The 23,069-nt window shown below is 43.6% G+C and overlaps 1 protein-coding gene across 2 annotated transcripts in view; it reads left to right on the top strand.

The window, feature by feature from the left end:
- LOC115659875 (protein HEG homolog 1-like) overlaps positions 1–22,203 on the top strand; it is a 37,581-nt gene extending 15,378 nt beyond the window's left edge. The window contains exons 7-12 of one of the 2 annotated variants that reach the window (XM_030580607.1): positions 901–1,035; positions 12,797–12,839; positions 12,964–13,001; positions 14,472–14,559; positions 16,546–16,720; positions 18,278–22,203. In XM_030580607.1, the coding sequence (XP_030436467.1) occupies positions 901–1,035; positions 12,797–12,839; positions 12,964–13,001; positions 14,472–14,559; positions 16,546–16,720; positions 18,278–18,427 (629 nt within the window). In that variant the 3' untranslated portion in view covers positions 18,428–22,203. Of the gene's footprint in view, positions 1–900; positions 1,036–12,796; positions 12,840–12,963; positions 13,002–14,471; positions 14,560–16,170; positions 16,208–16,545; positions 16,721–18,277 lie in introns of those variants that run through there. The other variant, XM_030580608.1, reaches the window with a different exon arrangement.
- Positions 22,204–23,069: the final 866 nt, after the last annotated feature.

Below are 23,069 nucleotides of genomic sequence, written 5' to 3' on the forward strand. Positions count from 1 at the left end.
CTTACTATATACTACATCTTTACATGTCAGAGAGTCGGTCTGTGCTAAAGGCAGAGATGTGAGAGCATTTACGCTGGAGAACTTTACAGAGTGAAGGATACTCTGTTTCTCTCTAACAGGGATTTAATGTTTGTGTCCCTTAATCTGAAAGAAATCATCTAGACTGGAAGCACAAGTTGTGTATGGCAAAAAGAACACAGCATACAAGTTATTTTTTTTTTTAACTGAAGATTTCATACACATTTAACTGAATATGGCCAGATCTGTGAGACTGCTGAATTCTGTCAAGGGATTACTAGGTTGGACAAAGCACTCAAAAATATATTGCAAGGAACAATGCTGTGTTGGTTGGTAGGAGATAGACCTGATGACTCAGAGGTCTTTTCCATCTCTAGTATCTGTTCAATATTGATCCTCATAATAAATAAATTATGTATTTACTGCAGAAATAGGCAAAAATCTCATCCAGGTTATAAGCCCTCCAAAGCCAGGGAGTGTTCAGATGCAAGATTTCAATTCATGCCTATTATATTATATTATTATTTGCACTGTGATAGTGGCTAGGGACCACAACCATAGACTAGAACCCCATTGTACTAGGTACGCTACAATCACATAACAAAAAGGATACAGATATATATCTCCCAGAACTAAGGACAGCTGTAGAATTCAAATCCATGTTCTGGTTACAACCCATTCCCTACATGTTTGGACCAATCTCTGTGTAGGGACTGCCGTATCCGGTCCTGTGGCTTTATCTCAAAAGGGAGCAAATATTAATAAGAAACAGGGGAAAACATTACCAACCTCAGTGTGATACAGCAGGAAAGCTGATGATCAATGTGCATAACAGTGTATTTACAAGGACATGTGCTGATACTGGTAATGTCTTTATGATAGTTGGCGGTTTGTGCAAACAGAAGGACCCTGAATGCGACAAAGAAACTTCGGACTGCACTGACAGAGATGGCATTGCAGTCTGTCAGTGCAAGAGTGGATACTTTAAATACAAGAAGATAGATCATTCCTGCAGAGGTATTGTTCATTTCACAGCCGGGTTTGCTTTGGTTTTTGCTTAATATTTGTTTCCAGTTGAAATGATTTTCACAAGTGTTCTTTGTATTTCTTTGCATGCTAAGCAGCTCAGATTATGAATAAATATTAACAGTTTAGATTTCTTCCATTTGGATATGGTGCTTACAGTAGAAATTGAAGATATTCTCTCTCACTAGAGTAATCATAATATTATCACTTTTGGGAGCCTGCTGTGCAAGTCAGAAAGATCCAGTGAAAAGAGACAAGGGGTTGGAATGCCAGAGGCAGCCGTTCAGTGGCATAGTGCACAGATGACATAGCGCACTTTTTTGTGTTGTTCTTTTGTTTGAACTCCAGGGGAAGTAAAAAGATAAATGTTTTAAATTCACAAGCTATATTTGAAATGACCAAGTAGCTGAGAAGGAGTGTGAATTTATTTTATCTTCAAAAGGATCATAATAGACATTTAAATACAAGAGCCAGTATCTCCGAATGACTGCCTTAGCAGCCACAGAGCTATTTCACTACATTTGAAATAAATTATGGTCAATTTTGCTCCTGCAGTGATCAAAATAAATGTACATAGGTACAATGGAGCCCATTGCCTGCCTAGACTAATTTCTCCTGTGGTGTGTCGTAAGAAGTCCAGCTTCCTGATCATTAATACACTTATGACTTGGATGGTTATTGTGTACTTTTTGTTTCTAGCCGTGACTGCAACATGCTGGATACTGTATAAATGTGTGGGAAAAGTGTCCCTGCTCCAAAGAACTCACAATCTACAAAAGATGACACCATCTTCCCCGCTGTGTCTTATGAAGCAGCCAGTTGGTGATTAGTCATGTTTTGACAATACCACAATTTGTAAGAGACCAAATGGACATTGGATTGGGACCTAGGAGTCCTGACTTCCAACCCTGGCTCAGCTATTCTCTGTGACCTTGGGCAGGACACTTCACCTGATTGTGCCTCTGTTTCCCCACCCAACCTTTATTTGTGAGCTCTTTGGGACAAGGTATATGTCTTGCTATATTTATGTACAGCGCCTTGCACGGTGAGGCCCCAATCTCAGTTGGGGTCTGTACATGCTATTGTAAAACAAATGACTCCTTTGTGAGTGTATACATGGGAGAGAGGGGGAGGTGCATGTGTGTAGGGCGTATTTTTGTAAAGCTATGTTGACTATCCCCAATTAGTCCTTAACCTTGCCATCCTTAGTTGGCTAGGTTCTTGTTGACAGCACAATGAAAGAACCTTGTCAAATAGCACTAAGCAATTCTAGTCAGGTCTGCAGCGTCTTTGAAGCCAGCTTAAAATCATCTAATCTGCCTGCTTTAAAAAATATGTGGTAATGTTTCCCTGCTTTGACCTCATACATGTAATGGGATCATCAGCATCTAACAGCGACAAAGAGGAGGAGACAGGATGTGTGAAACCCACATAAAATAACATCTAGTTTTTATTTCAATAGGCTCCAGTCTGAGAAAGTAGCATTCCTTTTTTCCTCTAAGAATGGAGGAAGGTGGGTTGTCAAATGATGAAGAGATTGCTGCAGGTAACTGCAGGGGCTGGGGCTGAGAAGAGGATGGTCCAGTGGTTAGGGTGCTAGCCTGGGCCTTGGGAGATCCAGCTTTAGTTTCTTGCTCTGGCACAGACTTCCTGTATGACCTTGGGCAAGTCACTTCATCTCTGTGTGCCTTCGCTTCCCACCTGTAAAATGAGGGTAATAGTATTTATCCATCCCTGGGGGAATGCTGTGCGAAGAATAAAGCTTGTGAGATGCTCCAATACTATGGTAATAGGGGCTTTGTAAGTATCTCAGATGGGATGGGATCATTCTGTTCTCATTCCATCTATAAAATAAATAAGATAGTTTATTGGTCAAGGGGCTTGCAGCAGAACAATAAAAGACACCCCATCACCTCTGTTATGATTAAAACGAGCAGGACAATCCGGACATTTTAGAGAGGATGACACCTCCATGAGCTGCAAATGGCATAGGTAAAAATTACTCTGCGGCAGATGGCCTTTTACACACCTCTGTGCTGAGGAGAATTTTACCTTCATGTTGTCAAGAGCTGGGGACAGAGCGGGAAGCTGTCTTCTTTAGTGACCCACAGTATGTGGGAGTGGGGCAAGACCTTCAAAAGAGCTCATGGCTAGATTTTTCAGGTGCTCAGCATTTGCAGTTAGGGCCTGATTTTTGACAGAGCTGTGCCCCCCGTTGTGTGATCCAGATTTTCAGAAGGACTCAGCATCCAGCAGCTCCCAATTTGACATTTACAGAGATTTTTTTTTCAAAAGAGTGCCAGACTCAATGTGCTGAGCTCTTTTGAAAAACTGCCCTGTATACAGGTGCCTAAAAAGGGACAGAGGTGTCTGGAAAAACTGGCCCTGATTGTGAGTGCTGAAAATGTAGCCCATAGCAAGTTAAATGTTTGCAAGTGGTCATTCTAATTATAGTGTTTCTTCCCGTGGGAAATGCCAATTGTACTAGGCTACCAGGAATCCTTTACAGGAAGTTGGGTGTGATTTGGAGAGGACAAAAGGCATGGTGACTGGTCAGCAGCAAACCTCCAGGTGTGTCTCTTTCCTGACTAAAAGCTAAAGATCACTTGTGGGAAATCTGCCACCTGGAGCATACTGGTAATTCTGGCTCCACAAATATCTAATATTAATGAGGTTTAAGGGAGGAGTTCTCAAAGGAGCCGGAAGGAGCTTGAAAATCTCAGCCTAAATACCATTCCTCATGCGTTCCATTCATCTCCAGGTAGCTGCCATTCCCATCCTTTCCAGGACATGTCACCAAGCCTGCAGGGTTGATGAAGAAAAGGTCACCACAGGCTTGCCGTGTCGGCTTTGCGGGGTGCATTTTTCTCAATAAAACCATGTGCCCTTGTGTGAGCTGAGAGAGGCTCTGATCACTTCCTCCCATCCAAAAGTTTCCAAGAGTCCCCTCAAGCATTCACTTGGAGAGGGAGGTCAAGCTGGACAAAAAGAAATCCTGAGTGAAAAGTCGAAAGAGGATTGGAGTTGAACGTTCTGCCTGGCTGCAGGCCTCTCCAGTCCTTAATATCCCCCATCCCGCCCCCTCCACCTCCCAGTTTAGGTTCATAGGCATAGTTTGACTTCTTTATTTGGGGGGCAGTTCCAATCAGGCTAATGGGAACATGTGTGGATGTCCAGTTCCGCGCCTTGTGGGGGCAACACACCCCCTGCCTCCCCCAAACTACAGCGATGTTTAGATTTCGGATTAGCTGGTAATAGTTAAAAGCTTGGAGAGTGGGAGTGGCACAGTGAGCTCTCTTTGATGCAGAGTCAAAGGAACTGGAAGCCAGCAGCATGACAGTAGGGGGAGAGCAGGCGGGGTAGTGAAAGGGAAATAGGAGCAGAGTTCTGCAGCTCTGCATTACATTTAAAGAACCCTCAGATGCACAGAAATGGTGAATCCAGGATCCGCCCCCGCCCTCTATGCAATAGCTTTCCTGTCTGTGGGACTGGAAAATTTTGGTTCCCGTAAGTGGGGGGGTGCACTGACTGCACAGCTGTGCAGCTGCATCCCTGCGGGTGAGAGATTGGGGTCAGGTTAGACCACAAAATCGGCCAGTCCTTCCCCATTTCCCAAGCAGCAGAAGAGTGCTAAGGATATGGAGACTACACTAATCGTTAGGCTGCAGTCACCTTTGTGAAGCACAGCCTGAGAGATAGGATTGCTCCCAATGCAAGGTTCTGTAATGCCCAATCTAGTTACTCAGGCTGGAGGAAGATTTCCCCAAGTCCCTCTCATGGATCTTGTAACGTGAACAAACCACTCTAGCTCTGCTCTTTTGCTGACACCTCTTGCAGGTTGGGTGTATATAATTTTGTATTTATTTGCAGTTGTCCTGGTTTCTGGTTAACTGAGACACTCATCACGTGTCCTTCTACTTGTGGACTCTTCTTTGTAGAGTGACCAGATGTCTCGATTTTGTAGGGACAATCCCGATGTTACTAGGTTTTTCTTATATAGGTGCCTATTACCCCCTCACCCCCGTCCTGATTTTTACAACTTGCTGGTCTGGTCACCTTACTTCCTTGATTTTATAAAGTCAAAAGAGAAAGTTCATAATAAATCTAATACAATTAATATGATGGACAGACTTAAATATGAATGATGATTGGCAACTAAATAGCCAAAAAAACTACAATCGCGAGATATTGAAAAAAAATTGGTTTTTTTTTAAAAAAAAGCCAGACTGGTTTAAAAGGGAAATGAAAGCAGCAATAAAAAATAATATAAATAATAAATGGAAAAAAGGGAAAGTTGATAGCAGTGAAAATATTTGGTTAGGGAAGGAAAAGGATACAAGGAGAAATCTATGTCCAGAAGTGTTAAGTACAATAGGAAGGAGTTTTTTAAGTAATTCAGGAACTGAAGAAGTCCTAATAATGGTATTGGCCCATTATTAGATGGAAATGGTAGAACTGTCGAGCAGAAAAGGCAGAAGTGTCAAGTAAATATTTCTATTCTTGGAAAAATCAGAGAATGTATTTATATCATATGATGAAATATTTTTCATTCCGACAATAACTAAGAAAGATGTTAAATAGCAGCTGCTAATGCCAGACAGTTTTAAATCAGCACGTTTAGAAAACTTGCGCTCGAGAGTTTTAAAAGAATTGACAGAGGAGCTCACTAGACCATTAATGTTGATTTTTAATAAGTCTTAGAACACTGGAAAAGTTCCAGAAGACTAGAAAAGAGCTAATGTTGTGCCAATATTTTAACAGGGTCAATAAGATGATTGAGCAATTATAGGCCAGTCAGCCTAACATAATTCCTGGACAAAACAATAGAATGGCTAATATGAGACTCAATTAATAGAGAATTGAAGGAGAGTAATATAATTAATGCCAGTCAACATGAGTTGAGGGAAGAAAGAGCCTATCAACGTAACCTGATTTTTTAAAATGAGATTACAAGTTTGATTGCTATAGGTAACAAAGTTGATATCATATACTTAGATTTTTGTAAGGCATTTGACTTGGTACCACACAGAATTTTGATTAAGAAACTAGAAGAAAACAAAATCACCGGTGGCACATATTAAATGGATTAAAAACTGGCTAATTGATAGGTAACGTTGCAAATGGGGAATCAGCTTGGGGGTTTCTAGTGGGTTCCCTCAGGGATCAATTCTTGGCCCTCCGCTGTTTTTATCAATGACCTGAAATAAAATTTAAAATCATCACTGATAAAGTTTGCAGCTGACCCAACATCGAGGATGGACAGGTCACTCATACAGAGCAATTTGGACCACATAGTAATCTGGGAGCAAGCGGTACTGCCAAATGTAATGCCATACATCTAGGAACAAAGAATGTAGGCTGTACTTACATGATGGGGGACTGGGAAGCAGTGCTTCTGAAAAAGACTTGAGGATCCTGGTGGATAACGAGCTGATATAAAGTCTCTGTGCAACACTGGCTAACGAGATCTTTGGATGTATAAACGGGACTGTCAAGTAGGGAGGTTATATTGCCTCTGCATTTGGCAGTGGTGCAATTCTTCTGGAATACTGTGGTCCATTTCTCGTGTCCACAGTTCAAGAAGGACCATGAGAATGATTAAGGATTGGAAAACCGATCTTACAGTGGTAGACTCAAGGAGCTTAATCCATGTAGTTTATCAAAGAGAAGGTTAAGGAGTTATTTGAACATATACATAAGTATCTACATGGGGAACAGAAATATTACAGTAGAAGGTTCTTCCTTCTAGCGGACAAAGTATAATAAGATCCAATGGCTGAAAGTTGCAGCTAGACAAATTTAGACTAAAAATAAACTAGACAAATTTTAGACTAAAGTTACCTTTAATCAGTAATAAAATTTTGAACAGTCGGGGTAGTGGATTCTCCATCACTGGAAAATTTAAAATCAAGATTGGAGCTTTTCCAAAAAGATATGCTCTAGTAAAACCACAGCTATTGGATCTGAAATAGAAATTAATTCAGGGATATGCTATAGCCTATGCTATGCAGGAGATGATCACAGTGGTCTCTTTTGGCCTTAAAATTGATGAGTCTGTCAATTACTATTGGTGTTATGAGATCCCCCGCTACAGAATTCTCCTCGTCTACTATGATGATGGTGCCATCTTAATTGTGTACAGATTAATGTCACACAGTTTCTTTTCTTTTCCTTGCCAAATATCTGAACACAGAGATACAGTCTTATGACTAGATATGTATTCATCCAGTTGTACAAGAACTTTAAAGGCATTTCATATGTTATAAACTGCACACTACAGTCATAGAGCTAGGAGACAAAGATCTTGTCAGGTGTATTGCTGTGGGTTAACAGTGACCTTCACTGATCAGCCGTGATTATCACTGGTAGGCTCTTCTTGAAGTATAGCTTTGGGGTCTTATTACAATCCCATATGCTTTATATTCTGCTTTAAGGTGGAAGTACGAATTACAAAGTGGCCCAGAGGCTTAACATCTGCACAAGAGGCCAAGGCTGTGTGGTTAGGTCGATCACATCACAGTGGGCTAGTGCAGTTTAAGAACATAAGAAAATGATGCATTTGGACTCTGAAAAGTAATCAGGCTAGAGAATGGTGGCTAACTGCATACCTTGTCAAATCATCATCACTAGTTTTGGCCTGAGAGAATGAGATGCAGTTTGACTTCCTGACTGAAGAAGGAGTTCCATGCTACTGAATTGGAATGAAAAAAGAAAAAACAAAAAGTAGAAACAATTTTTTTTTCAAAACCAATCTGTTTTGGATGACTTGAAATGCTCTGTTTCGATTAAATCAAAATGTTGTTCCAATTCTAACATCTAAAAATATATATATATTTCAAAACGAAAAATCAGAATGCTTCGTTTCCAATATTTTTAAAACAAAATGTCATTGAAATGGCCATATTCCCACAGAAAGTTTTGATTCTGATGAGATTCCATTTTCCTATGGAAACATGTTCCATAAAAAAAAATGGGACCAGCTCTAATTATTATCTGAGGTGCCAATCCAGCAAGGCACTTAAGCACTTGAGTGGTCCCGTTGAAGGCAGTTGGCGGGTTTCACAGTGTGGCTCAGCTCCATAAATGAAATAAGTTCAGCTCCCTTGTACCAGATAGGTGCTCCCTTTTGGCCAGTTAAGAGGGTGGGACAGCACCTGGGGGGCTAAAGGATTAGAGAAAGAGAGGAGGAGGTCTCTGGAGAACGCAACAGAGAGCTGTCTGCAGGCCTTCATTGGAAAGGAGGAGGATTTATCAGGAAGCCAGTGGAGGAGTTAACCTGCTGACTTTTCAAGAGCCAGTGCCAGCAGGCTGAAAAGAGCTGAGGGCTAGGAAGCCAATGGAGGGGCTAGCCAGCCATCCTTCCTGAGCCAGAAAGTCATGACTGGAGAGGGCTGAAGGCTCAGAGCAACAGAGGGAGATGTCTGCTGGCTCTCAGAGTTGGAGAGCTGAAGCCAGAGGGCCAGAAAGCTGGGAGTGAGGTGTCATGAGGGATCCTGGAGCTATACAGGAGGGCTGAGGAATGGTGGTGGTGTTCTGGAGATCTGGGGCATGGCAAAATAATGCTGGGGCTCTATTGGATGTTCTCTCTGGACTTGGGTTGTGGGACTTGGTTGGGACTTGTTTCGTTATGGTTTAGATGCATGGGACTTTTTAAATAAATGAACCCCACAAAGGCCATTCGTACTCAGAAAGACTGCTTGGGGAGTCTGAAGGAGCGAAACGGAGGCAGGTGTGCTTGTCATGCCTCAACCTGCCACCAGAGAGTGCTCCAGACGTGCACTGCCCTATGACAGGGGACTACTCTTGTGCATAAAGTTAAGCATGGGCCAAAATTGATAGCAATTGCACAGTATGATCTGATAGCTGAGTTCCTATTATTATTAGTATTTATTTTTGTAGCACCTATGAGCCTCATTCATATACTAGGACCCCGTTGTACTCGGCTCTCTTGATAGGAGGCCTTTAAAGGACAAGGAATGCCAGAAATAATACCCAGCTTCTTGTTAATAAGAGTTTGTGCTTCTATTCTGCTCTCCATAGCAGTGAATATTGACCTCTTCTTTGTCATATGTTGCATTCCCTACCTCACACTAAGAGCAGTGGATCCTGCATTCCTCTACCTCCAACACTGTCTCAGATTATGTATTAATAGGCCCAAATACTTGACATTTAAGCTTTGTTGTGGTTGCAGCTCGTGTGCATGTGTTTGGAAAAGAGCTGAGATGCTGCCTGTCTTCTCTTTTCAAGCTCTGAAGATTTCAAGGGTGTATCTACACTGCAACATAAGCCCATCCTTGATCCTGGGCTCCAAGCTACTCCCCCTTGTGTCTACACTGCAGTTGCACTAACACAGGGCTCAGAAGCAGGGTCCCAGGACTTTGCAGGGCTGGAGGATCCAAGCTCAAGTTAAGCCGGGACTCAGGATCTGAGCCTTATTGCTTTGGGTCCAGGGGGTCCAGGGAGTCAACCGAATATAAGAACATAAGAACGGCCATACTGGGTCAGACCAAAGGTCCATCTAGCCAAGTATCCTGTCTTCTGACAGTGGCCAATGCCAGGTGCTTCAGAGAAAATGAACAGAACAGGTAATCAGCAAGTGATTCAGCCCCTGTTGCCTATTCCCAGCTTCCAGCAAACAGAGGCTAGGGACATCAACCCTGTCCATCTTGGCTAATAGCCATCAATGGATCTATCCTCCAGAAATTATTTAGTTCTTTTTTGAACCCTGTTAGAATTCTTGTGTTATGAGGAGTAAACAACACTTCCTTACTTTCTTTCTCCACACCAGTCATAATTTTATAGACCTCTATCATATCCTCCCTTAGTCCTCTCTTTTCCAAGCTGAAAAGTCCCAGTCTCTCCTCATATGGAAGCTATTCTATACCTCTAATCATTTTTGTTGCCCTTTTCTGTACCTTTCCCAATTCCAATGTATCTTTTTTGTGTCTTTTTTGAGATGGAGTGACCACATCTGCACACATTCAAAATGTGGGTGTGCCATGGATTTATATAGAGGCAATATGATATTTTTATTATATGTGTGATACCTTATTATCTACCCCTTTCCTAATGATTCCCAACATTCTTTTGACTGCTGCTGCACGTGGAGTGGATGTTTCCAGAGAACTATCCACAATGATTCCAAGATCTCTTTCTTGAGTGGTATCAACTAATTTAGATAATTTTATATGTATAGTTGGGATTATGTTTTCCAATGTGCATTTATCAACATTGAATTTCATCTGCCATTTTGTTGTCTAGTCCTGCACACCACATTTCAGGAAAGATGTGGACAAATGGGAGAAAGTCCAGAGAAGAGCAACAAAAAATGATTAAAGGTCTAGAAATCATGACCTATGAGGAAATATTTAAAAAATTGGGTTTATTTAATCTGGAGAAGAGAAGACTGAGAGGGGACATGATAATGGTTTTCAAGTACATAAAAGGTTGTTACAAGGAGGAGGGTGAAAAATTGTTCTCCTTAACCTCTGAGGATAGGACAAGAAGCAGTGGGTTTAAATTGCAGCAAGAGCAGTTTAGGTTGGACATTAGGAAAAACTTCCTGTCAGGGTGGTTAAGCACTGGAACAAATTCCCTACAGGGGTTGTGGAATCGCTATTATTGGAGGTTTTTAAGATCAGATTAGACAAACACCTGTCATGAATGGTCTAGTTATTACGTGGGTCTGGTCTCCACCACAAAGCTATATTGGTATAACTGCGTCGCTTGGAGGTGTGAAAAATCCATAGCCCTGAGCGACATAGTTATACCAACCTAACACCCGGTGTAGACAGCGCTATGTCGGCAAAAGAGTTTTCTCTTACTGACGTTGCTACCACTTCTAAGGGAGGTGGATTGACTAAGCCATCAGGCTTAGACAATTTTCATTAAAGCGCTACAGCTGCATCTCTAGATCTGTGCCAATGAAGCATTTTAAGTGTAGACATGCCCCAGGTCCTGCACTGAGTGGAAGGGCTGGCTTGGATTTGCTATTGAGGTCCCTTCCACTTCTAACACTTCTATGACTCTATGCCTACAGCTGCTATCTACAGCAGGGGTCGGAAACCTACGGCATGCTTGCCACCTTTGGCACACTAGCCGATTTTGCTAGGCATGCGGTTGCCAGCCGGAGTCCCGGCCATTGGCCCCGCTCAGCACACGGCTGGCTGAGTGAACAGAACCCCAGGCCGGCAGAGGCTGAGTGGAGCCAGCAGCCAGGACCCCAGACCGGCAGCGGGCATGCCCCACAGCTCTCCCCTCACCGCGCTCGGGTTCTGTGGCTCCCGGGAGTGTGAGCCGCCAGGGCGTGGGGCCCTGAGTGTGCTGTGGGAGGGATGGCAGCAGCGGCTCACACTCCCGGGAGCTGCAGAGCCCGAGTACGGCGAGGGGGGAGCCAGGGGACACACGGGGACCACCGCCCACATGCATCCGCAGCAGGAGCCCTCCCGGGGGGGAGCACCAGGCCACAGCCTGGGCAGGCGCACCCCCCACTGCCCCGTCACTGCACTTGGGTTCTGAGGTGCCCGGGAGTGTGAGCTGCTGTCTCCGCTGCCCCTCTCACAGCTCCCCCCCAACCCACTGCCTCAGCACTCCACGTGGAATTTTGGTTGGGGCAGTCAGGGGACAGGTAGGGGATAGGGTCCTAGGGGGGTAGTTAGGGTGGGGGAGTTTCAGGAGGGGGCAGTCAGAGGACAAGGAGCAGGAAGGCTTAGGTAGGGGGTGGGGATCTAGGGGGCAGTTAGGGGCAGGGGTCCCAGGAGGGGCAGTCAAGGGACAAGGATCTGGGGCAGGGGGTTGGATGTTCTGACTGCGGCAACCAGGGTGGGAAGTAGAAGGGAGTGGATGGGACAGAGCTAGGGCAGGGCTCTCCCCTCTTTTTTGATTGTTGAAATATGGTAACCCTAGGCGAGAGGGTAGCCGGGGGAAACATGGGGACTGGTGCCCGCATACATCCACTGCAGCCTGCAGGAGCCCCTGGGGAGGCGCCAGGACCGCAGCCTGGGCAGGAGGGGGAGGGGCACAGCTGCTCTCCGCTAGCGGCGCCGCTGCCTTTGCAGGGTTGCTGCCCCCCTTGTACCGTGCCGGCTCCTCCATGGCTGGGGCTCGCTGCTGCCACAAGCGGGATGCTCTGGCTCTCCGGTGCCTCTGGAAGGCAGCTCCTCCCTGCTGAGCTGTTGCAGCCACCCAAGCCCGGCAAAGCCAGTAAGTGGACTCGGAGCAGGGGGCTGTGCATCGTTCAGGGGAGTTCAGGGGGCGGGGAGGGGGGAACCTGGTCTGGGGAGCAACCCCTGGGCATGACTGGCCCCTGGGGTCTATAAAGGCTCACTGGGATTTGCCTCTCAATGGACCGATGTGAAGTGGGGGGCAAGGTGGAAGTTTCGCTTAAGGCGGAAAATATCCTTGCACTGGCCCTGCCCCAGGATGCGTGCACCCCAGGTTAAGAACCACTGCACTAAACTGATAAGATCTGCATTTTAATTGAATTTTAAATGAAGCTTCCTAAACATTTTTAAAAACTTGTTTACCTTACATATGACAATAGTTTATAGACTTATAGAGAGAGACCTTCTGAAAACGTTAAAATGTATTACCGGCATGCGAAACCTTAAATAAGAGTGAATACATGAAGACTCAGCACACCACTTCTGAAAGGTTGCCGACCCCTGGTCTACAGCAATACAAATAATAAATACACACCTACTTACAGTTCACCACTGAGGGATGCTCATCACCTTTCTCTTTAATTTTCTAGCTTGCGAAGATGGATATAGGCTTGAAAATGAGACCTGTGTGAGGTATAGTAATCTCTGTTTCTTAACCTAACTCCCTTTTCCCCACCCCCTCCCAACATTGCTTTGGTAACATGTTGTCACAACTAAGGCTCAGATGTTTAAAACTCATAATTCTTTCCTGTTACAGGTGCCCATTTGGCTTGGGGGGATTGAACTGTAGAAACCGTAAGTATGGAACTTCTTGTCCTTTCACATTATTCTTTGTTAGGGTCATGAAGGCACAAATGGCTCTTCTATTTCTGATATGTTTTCAGCTTGAACTGCAATCAGAGTGCTTTGTTCTTCTAATTACTGGGTCAGAATTTCCCTTGGATCACCATTACCAGTCAGCACTAATGAGAAATTCTTATCCTTTTCTATAAAATTGAGTTCTTACCCAATGCTAGAAAGTTGGAGTAGTAAGGGGGGAGGGATAGCTCAGTGGTTTGAGCATTGGCCTGCTAAACCCAGGCTTGTGAGTTCAATCTTTGAGGGGGCCACTTAGGGATCTGGGGCAAAAATCAGTACTTGGTCCTGCTAGTGAAGACAGGGGGCTGGACTCAATGACCTTTCAAGGTCCCTTCCTGTTCTAGGAGATAGGTATATATCCAATTATTTTTTTTTATTATAAGTTTTATTGCTGAACCAGCTGTGGTCATTTGCTCAACATTAAAGCTGGTCAGAAAATTCCAACATTTTCGGTGGAAAAAAGTCCCAAATTGGGCCAAAAAGTTGAAATTTCAAATTTTTTCTCAGATCAGAAATTCAAAAATCATTTAATTTGAAAGCATCATATAGTTTCATCTAATAATATCAGAACATTAGTAATCTAATCTAATCTAATCTAATCTAATCTGAATGTCTAAACAAAATGAAACAAACAAGGAAGTAATAACAAATCATTTCAAAATTTTACCATAGGACATTTTGTTGAAGTTTTCTTGTTCCTGCAAAAAGTTTCAATTTTGATCAAACTGAATTTTCCAATGGAAGAGTGTTCCATCCATTTTTTCAACCAGCTTTACTCAACATTTTACCACAAATGACTTCTTGGAGGCCTCCTCTGCACACATATAGACTCACAGACTTTAAGGTCAGAAGGGATCATTGTGATCATCTGGTCTGACCTGCACATTGCAAGCCATAGATCATTACCCACCCACTCCTGTAACAGACCCATACCCTCTGGCTGAGTTACTGAAGTCATCAAATCGTGGCTTAAAGACTTCAAGTTATAGAGAATTCACCATTTACACTAGTTTAAACCTGCAGGGGACCCGTGCCCCATGCTGCAGAGGACGATGAAAAAGTACAGTCTGTCATGAGTTGATTACTGCTGCTTAAAGATGATCTGACTTTCCGTTGCACACCTCTCGTATGTTCATAAGTACAAACTGTTCCAAAGAGGGGACCTGTTTTTGAATGTCTCATAGTTCCCATTTTTCTACCCGGTCCTCCAAAACTCTCCAACTCCAGGTAAATCTACCTGACATAATTTAATGTCCTATTCGATAATTACTGAACAAGAGAAGATAATTCCTAATCCTTTTGCCTGATGGATAGATGTGGAGCTATATACCTGTATACCCACTTAAATATTTATAAGCATGTTATCGTTTCTAAGTCAGTGAGGTCGCCTGTGTCTCTTGTGTTTAGCGTATCAGCTAATCACCGTGGTGATTGCAGCTGCAGGAGGGGGACTTCTGCTTATCCTGGTGATAGCACTGATCATCACTTGCTGCCGGTAGGTATCATAAACCAGATGCCAAATCCTGTGTCAGTGATGTTAATGGATTATACAGGATTTAGTGCCTCACATCTAGACCTGAAAGGCCAAACATGCAGAGGACAAAACTTAGTGTAAACAATAGATTTAGTGGAGATACCAAAGGATATATTGTACTTACACTTCAGGGAAAATCTTTTTTTTCCCAGGAGCCAGCCCAAGTAACTCAACTGAGTGCTGGGAATCATGTCCATTGGGAAGGGGAGATAAAGGAAACCCGCCTGCTCCGAGCCATGGAGCAGCAAAGGAGCTGCCTTGCAAAGGCAGCTCCAGCTGAGATGAAAGAAACAATTTACGCAATAGGAAAGACTAGAGGATTTAGGGTAGTGGGTAATGCTCTGGTGTTCCCCCCCAAACCCCAGCCCAGACCCACTGCTCAGACACCCTGTTCGTGGCCATGTAGTATGGCTCTGCAGAGCTAGATTCCATATCACCCATGAAGTGCAGGCCTCTACACCTTTGTACAAGTGCTGCCTCTCTTTTGCACTACAAAATTACTCTGGCCAGGAGGCCTTCTGTACCTATGAACTGGGAGCAACACTTAATTTGTGCCCCAGCACCTCTGGGCTTGGCAGTTCACAGCCCCGGCCCCTCTGGGCTTGCCACGTAAGTTATGAAAGTAAAAAAATTGCTTGAAGTCTGGCACCTAAAGGCTTGAGCTCCAGCACCTCTTTCATTGCAAATTAAGCACCAAATGAGAGGCAGGATTTACCCCATAAACAGAATTATACTCAGTATATTTAATATAGCACTTTACAATATTAATTAACCTGTACCACACATTTGTGAAGTAGACAAGTATTATGATACCAGTTCTGTAGATGGGTAACATGATTGTGTCAGGGTTGCCTAGCAAGTCAGTGGTATAGCAAAGAACAGAACCAAGGAGTTCTGACTCCTAGTTTTCATATCTAGGTACAAGATCACCTCCCTTCCTTAAGCAGACTAACCACTCAATAGCATATATGTGCAGCATTGGGATATCCCCCTCTTTGGGGACACAGTTTTGGATTTAAATCTCCTCCAAAGGAGATTCTCATAAGATACAGTAGATAGGCGGGTTGTTTGGGGGGGTGGGGTTGAGATTCTGGGGGTTCAAACAGGCCCCCTGACAGGCCCCCCAGGACTCCCACTCCCAACCCTCCCTGTTCCCCATGCCCAGACTGCCCTCCCAGACCCTCTGCCTCATCCAACTTCCTCCTCCTCCCTGATTGTCCCCCAGGACCCCCTCGCTCCCTTACCCAACTTCCCCACTCCCCACCCCCTTACCAGCAGCAGGAGCTCGCAGACGCGACACCTGGCCAGAGCCAGCAGCACTCCCCACGCTGCCCAGCGGGAGTGGCGGGCCAGAGTGGAGACAGCGGGGGAGGGGCCGGGGACTAGGCTCCCCGGCCAGGAGCTCAGGGGCCTGGCAGGATGGTCCCGCAGGCTGGATGTGGCCCACAGGCCATAGTTTGCCCACATCTGATCGAATCTGACCTCCTGTGTAAAACAGACCATAGACTCTCACCCAGTGATTCCTGCATCAAGCCCATAACTTCTGCTTGAGCTAAAGTGCGTCTCTTTTAGAAAGACAGGCAGTCCTTATGTACAGACTTGAAGTGATGGAGAATCCACCACATCACTAGGTAAGTTGTTCCAGTGGTTAATTACCCTCACTGTTGAGCCATTCCAACCTTAGTCACAAGGTTTAAGCTTGTCTGCACTGGAGATTCCAGCCAAGCGTGCACCAGTGCAAACTCTGATTATGAACAAGAAAAACTGCAATTTTTACACTAGTGCAGCTCACCGCAGGGATAAGCTGCGTTGGTGAAAACTGGAGTTTTCTTCACCTACAGTCCAGCTTCATACCACTGCCTGCAATCAGGGCAAATCTCCTTAAATCACGTCACCGAAACAAGACAGCAAGATCAGTTTTGCCTTTTAACTTTTTTTTTTAAACAGGAAGAATAAAAATGACATAAGTAAACTCATTTTCAAGAGTGGGGATTTCCAAATGTCACCGTATGCCGAGTACCCCAAGAATCCTCGAGCACAGGAGTGGGGCAGAGAGACCATAGAAATGCAAGAAAATGGAAGCACTAAAAACCTGCTGCAGATGACGGATGTGTATTATTCGGTATCTATTCCCGGGTTCCATCTATACTTTTTCTTTTGTCTAATGGTCCAGAGATGATGTATCGTTTGCTGCCTGAGATGTGGACACATGGCATGTAAGACAAAAGCAAATAGCTGAGGTTTAAGAGTCTTGCGGGCACAGTTTCTGAGCCTGCAAACCATTGCTCCTGTGAGTAAATCTAATGTAGTTACTTATGTGAGTAAATGCCGAAGGATCAGGTCCATATTTTGCAATGTTGTTATCCAGCGATATAAGAAGACATGAGCACTACTTTGTTTTGATTTGCATTTTATTTGCAAGGTAAATTTGTTTTTCCAGAGCACGTTTGTTGGGATATACTATAGCAATGGAATTGACCCTTGTTCCTGCTCTCAGATAGCAAAAGAGCCTTGGAAATTGAGGGGTTTCCCATACTTTTCTGAAGACATTTATTATAGCCAATAAACAGGAATGTGAGTTTTTGCAGGTTGTTGGTACAGAACCACCATTGTACAGCAATGACTAGTCTCACAACAGGAGCCAAGAGCGGTTTAGTGCTACTCAAGGGCACTACTCACTGTGAGTAAGGATTCCACAGTCTAGGCGTTATGAAGCAAAGATCCTGTTGGCATCCAGATGTCCCCGATAATTTACCATGGTGACTCAGCAAAGTTGTTTCTAAATGGAATTTTTTTCAGAGGCTTCCTTCCATGTGGCATTAGCTTCTCTTTGGACGTGGAGCTGCTAACATCCTTCTGGGCTCCCTAAGAAGAGTATTCCCGTAGCACACTGTGCTGATGTATTCATGTCCTTCATGTGCGTAGCACCTCCCTTTATGGTCACAGTGACTGAGGAAGTGTTTGCTTAAACCCTGATAGTTTCCAGATCCTCTCCCCTCTTAATTACCGGGTGCAAAGGCTAACAGCTGTTTGGGCCTGTATCACTTTCTCGATTGAGAGTTATGTTCACAATGTATTAATGAGCCTCGCAGAATCCTCCTATTCCACTGCTCTGAGAGTGCACATCATGGAATCAGAGGTGAAGTCTAGGCACGTCCCTGTTGCTTGAGATATTTAAAATTAGACTGAACAAAAAAACAGAAGCCCTAGAAAATAGCTAGCAACAATCCTTTAATAGCAGGTGGGATGGATCTGAGAGCTCATCTCAAACCATGACATTTCCTTGTAGCCACTGAAATAACTGTCTTCAATCATTGCTTAAAGTTATGGTCCTGATCCTCAGCTGGTGTAAATCAACATTTCATTCCCTTTGAAGCACCTGGCATTGGCCACTGTCAGAAGACAGGATACTGGGCTAGATGGGCCTTTGGTCTCACCCAGTATGGCCTTTCTTATGTAATATAGCTCCAATGAGTTCACTGAAGCTATGCTAATTTACATCAGCTAAATAAATGCCTGAAATAAAAGGGAACTCAGAAAAGAACAATAAAAACAAACAAATTCAAGTGTGTTTCTATTTAATCATGTGAGTCTGGGAAAGAAAAGATTTTAAGGCTACATTTGAAATAGGACTCAGGCCTCAGAATAAGAGCCTTTTCTTTTCTTTTTTATACTATAGCCGACTGGACTAAGAAACTCTGAACTGGAAAGAAATGGACTTTATCCTCCCTACACTGGTTTACCTGGATCCAGACATTCATGCATCTACCCTGGACAATATAACCTATCCTTTATTAGTGATGAAACTAGAAGAAGAGACTATTTTTAACATAATTGTGTGGGAGTGGAAGATCAACATAGATAGGTGTCCTCGTTTACCAGGTACACTCTGTCACATGACAGTTCAGCTGATACCAGTCTTAATCTTCACATACAGGAAGGACTTTGAACTCAAAAGAACACAGAGCACTGCTGCCTTGAAAACCCATTTGTAGCTGTTGAGTAGTGAAGATGGAGGGGAAGAATGAGCCAATATGCAGATCTGTAAAAGACCCGGGTGGAAGTTTGTGGAAGTGAACTTGTGCACTCCACTTTTATCTTCGCCATTGACATCACATAACATGAATTTGTTAGTAGATCAGTACAGACAGACTAATTGTTGCCTGCATTCTAAAATTAATACCACTAGGGAGTGTTTTGTTTACAGATATTGTAAAATTACAGATATTGGTCTGACTGCTGTGCGTTTCCTCTTGGCCAACTTTTATGCAAAGATACACTGTGTGCTCTTTTTGGGTAGGAAGTGTATGTTCATTTCAGACCCTTCTCTGCCTTTCCATGTTAAGATCTGATTCCTGTGCAACAAGGGAGCAAGATTGCCCACTAAATATTATTTTTTTTATTGGTATGTGTCATTCTGTCAAATGTCTCAGCGCTTAACTAAGCTCTCCATCTGGCAATGATGGCTGAGTTCACAGGTTGACATTGATATTTTCAAAGGAGTATGGGGGATTTAGCCACGCCTCCTTAATTTTAATGGGAAAAGGTATAACTGATGCCTTGCACTGCTTTGAAAATCTCCTTTGTGTTTGGAAATGTCTGAATGTGACAGTGTATTGCCCACTGATCTGCAATGTTGTTCAAAACTTGTGTTATTATATTGTGGTAAGTCACCACAGCAACCTCCAGCAGGGATTTAAATGTGTTCTAAAAGCAGCAAGATCAGATAAAGTATTCATTAATGGAGCAATAAATTACAAGATAAAATTGTTGAGGTAGATCGCATTGCTTTGCAGAAAATGTGTATAGCCACAGTGAACTTCAGGGAGAAAGTGGCCAGAAACAGAAGTATTATAGCCCTGGTTGGACTGATGTACCATGAATTTTAGACTTTGCATTGGATCCAGACAGCCACAGCCCCCCTGATTTCAATGGGCACTGCAGAGCTACTCAGCACATCAGAAAATCAGGCCTGTTGTGGCCAGATGCATTTGACTGTGGGAGAAGCACAAGGCTTTGGATCACAAAAAAAACTGTTAAGGACTTCCAGCTGTCTTCACTGTGTCAGTCCTTTTAGCTGGCAGTTTGCAGTGGATTGACAGTTAGTCACTGCAAATGGAGCTGGTCGGGAATTTGTAACATTTTGACCCCCAAAAATTCAACATTTTTTGCACAAAAAAGCATTTTTTACAAGCTTATCATGTAGTCTGTGATTCTAGAAAATTTGCATGAAAAACTGCAAAATATTTGTTGTGAAGATCTTTCTGCATTTTTCAGTAGGGTCTAACTTCACAGTTGTTTCATTCTTGAAGAACTCTTTAACTTACTTCACCAATCCTATTTGATTCCCTGAACACATGTATTTTTGAAGATATCACAGTTGGCTGTTGTAAAAATGTCTGTTGATCACTGGGGAAGAAGCTCCAAATAGATAATTTATTACATTCCTAACTTAGGGTCTGATCCAAAGCTCTCTGACTTCACTCTGCAGGGTTGAGTGCTTGGTGAAGATCACATTAATCAAATACACTTAGGGTTTGTCTTCACTGCAAAGTGAACTCTAATTATAACTCAAGTTGCCCCTAGCTCAGCTCCCTTCCACACACAAAAATCCTTCACTCAAGTTAGCTGGTCTGAGATGGGGGATAAACTAAACTCAAATCAGCTGTTAACATAATCTCTTTGCAGTGTGGCTGCAGGCTAGCTCCACTCTAATGCCACTAATCTTACAGTGCCTTCCCACAATTCTCCCTGAGTGCTCAGAAAAGGCTTACAAGTTCTCCCACAATACATGGGAAAGAATTTATAGAGTGACTTCACTTACTGCAGTGCTAACAGTAGAATGTGCCCTTAGAGTTCCTAGTTGCACATTTGAGTGAGTACAGCATCAGTGTGGATAAAGGAACTTGAGTGCTATATCCCAGAGTGGCTGCTCTCACTCTGGCTAAGATAACTCTAGAGCAGTAACTTTGCATTGAAGGTCACACGAGTTAACTCTATAGTGAAGACAGACCCGCAATTAACTGACACTTAACAGTGTTTGTTTGCCATAGAGCCTGTGATCCTAAAGTGTCTTGCCCAGCACTCAGAAAGTTGTTGTGCCCCATCTCAAGTGTGAACAGACGCACAAGTAAGATTCAGTACTAGGCATTCGTTCTTCTTTGAGTGTAGTGTTCCTGTTGGTGCTCCACTTTAGGTGAGCCTGAGCCTTTGCTTGGAGATTTTTGGTAGCAGCATTAGCTTGGACCGCATGTGTACCCCATACCCCTCCTCCCCAACATCGAGACTATATGAGGCCGTGTGGACGAACCATCTCAGTTCCTTCTCAACCACCTGCGGCCTGAGACAGAGTCTACAACAGTGCCTGTTCTCTACTAGTATTCAGAATTCAGTTTGTTGGTTAATATGTACTGTTTGTAGTTGTTGGAACAACTAACTTTCTTTCTTTCTACAAAAAAGTTTAAAATATTATTTAAAAATATTTTTGTTCATAGATATAGTTAGTGTTGAGTTTTTTTCCCCCTTCAATAGGGGTCGATTTGTTGTTAATTTGCTTGGGATTGCTAGGCTTCCTGGGATTTAAAAAGTGCTTCTCTTGTCATGAGGCTATTCTAGTCATCAAGTGGATTATCTGTTGGAATTGAAAACATTGGGTCTTTCTATGAACTCCATTAGGCTATTACTTACAGCCTTTCACATATCCATAAGGAGCTTTTTGCTCTGTGCTCATCCAGTCATGGTAAGATTCCTAAGAGGTTTGTCAAATCTCTACCTGCAAATCAGAGACTCTACTCCTAGTGGGGACCTGAACCTAGTCCTGCATTGCCTTATGAACTACCCCTTTGAACCACTAGGTATTTGTTCTTCGTTAGAGTGATCAATGAAGACAGTCTTCTTGGTAGTTATAACTTCTGCCCAAAGGGTCAGAGAATTGGGAACTTTAATGGTGGAACGCCCCCCCATTTATGGTATTCATTACAGAGAAAGTATCTGTGTGGGCCCAACCCAGAGTTTTACCTAAGGTGTCCTCAGAATTTCTTATTTAATCAAACCCATTCATTGCTTGGTTTGTTTGTTTTCCCCGAGAACCACATTGGACTAGTCAAGAAGCCATGTTGCATACTCTAGATGCATTAGCTTTTTATTTAGACAGAACCAAACCTTTTAGACAGTCTCCTAGATTATTTGTATCCATTATGGACAGAAAGAAGGGTTCGGTTATTTCAAAACAGAAGTTATCAAAGTGAATCTCTGACATATTACAGTCTGTTATGACGAAACTCAGATTCAGCTCCCTTCAAGAAGGATAGTACATTCCACTAGCGTATTTTCTTCTTCTACAGCCTAGCTTAAGGATGTGTCAATTGGAGACATCTGAAGAGTGCAACATGGTCCTCAGCCACCTACCTTTTCTATTCATTGTGCCTTGGTGTCTGCTGCAAGATCAGATGCGGCTGTAGGTGATGCAGTTCTCTCTTCGGTATTGGACCCTGGTCCAAACCTCTCACCTTCTTAGGGATGTACTGCCCTGAAGTGGTGCACCCACAGGGACACTGCTTGAGGAAGAAGGATAGATTACTCACCTTGTGCAGTAACTGTAGTTCTTCGACATGTGTGTTCCTATGGGTGCTCCACTACCCACCCTCCTTCCCCTCTGCTTTGGAGTGTCCTTTGTGGGAATTGCGGTGGAGAAGGAACTGAGAGCGGGTCATCCAGTGGCCTCATATAGGCTTGGTGCAGGGTACAAGGATGTGTGAGGCGTGTACATGGGCCAAATGGGTGCTGCTACCAAAACTGCTGATCAAAGGCGCAGCTGCGATGGAAGTGGAGCACCCACAGGAACATAAATCTCAAAGAATTCCAGTTGCTGCACAGGGTGAGTAACCATCTCCTTCTCTGCACTTCAGTAGGTTTCAGACCCCTGTTCATGCCTTGCCCCTTCCTCTTGAGATTGCAAGAGAAGAGAGGTGCAACAGAGGAATGTATCTGAGGAGACATTTGCTTAAGTGTGATCCGTAGTGTGCAAATGCAGCACTTAACTGCACACTCTGCTTTTTATGTTACTGCTGCAGGCAATAGGCAGAAGTTACAATGTGATTGTGCACCAACCTTCTCAGTGATGCAGGGTCAGGGTCCCCTGTTCTTCTCACCCTGTTTATGGCTTTTGATCTTGCCCTGAACTTCATACCTGCCTTGTTCAGGCTCAGGCCCACAGATGGTAATATTTAACACATCTCAACTCTGAACAAGCTGGCGGTGTGATTCTTGCGTAATCTACCCCTGCCTAGGAGCTCTACTTAAAGGAAAACTCTAGTGATTAGTTATAATACACAAAACAGCTTAATAGATAAACATTACTGGCTAGACCATATTACTGCGGAAAAGGAGCTGATGGTTGTAGTGGATCACAAATTAAACATGAGCCAACAATGTGATGCAGTTGTAAAAAAGACAAATAACATTCTGGTGTA

The sequence above is a fragment of the Gopherus evgoodei genome, chromosome 11, assembly GCF_007399415.2.
Source record: "Gopherus evgoodei ecotype Sinaloan lineage chromosome 11, rGopEvg1_v1.p, whole genome shotgun sequence".
Lineage (NCBI taxonomy): Eukaryota > Metazoa > Chordata > Testudines > Testudinidae > Gopherus > Gopherus evgoodei.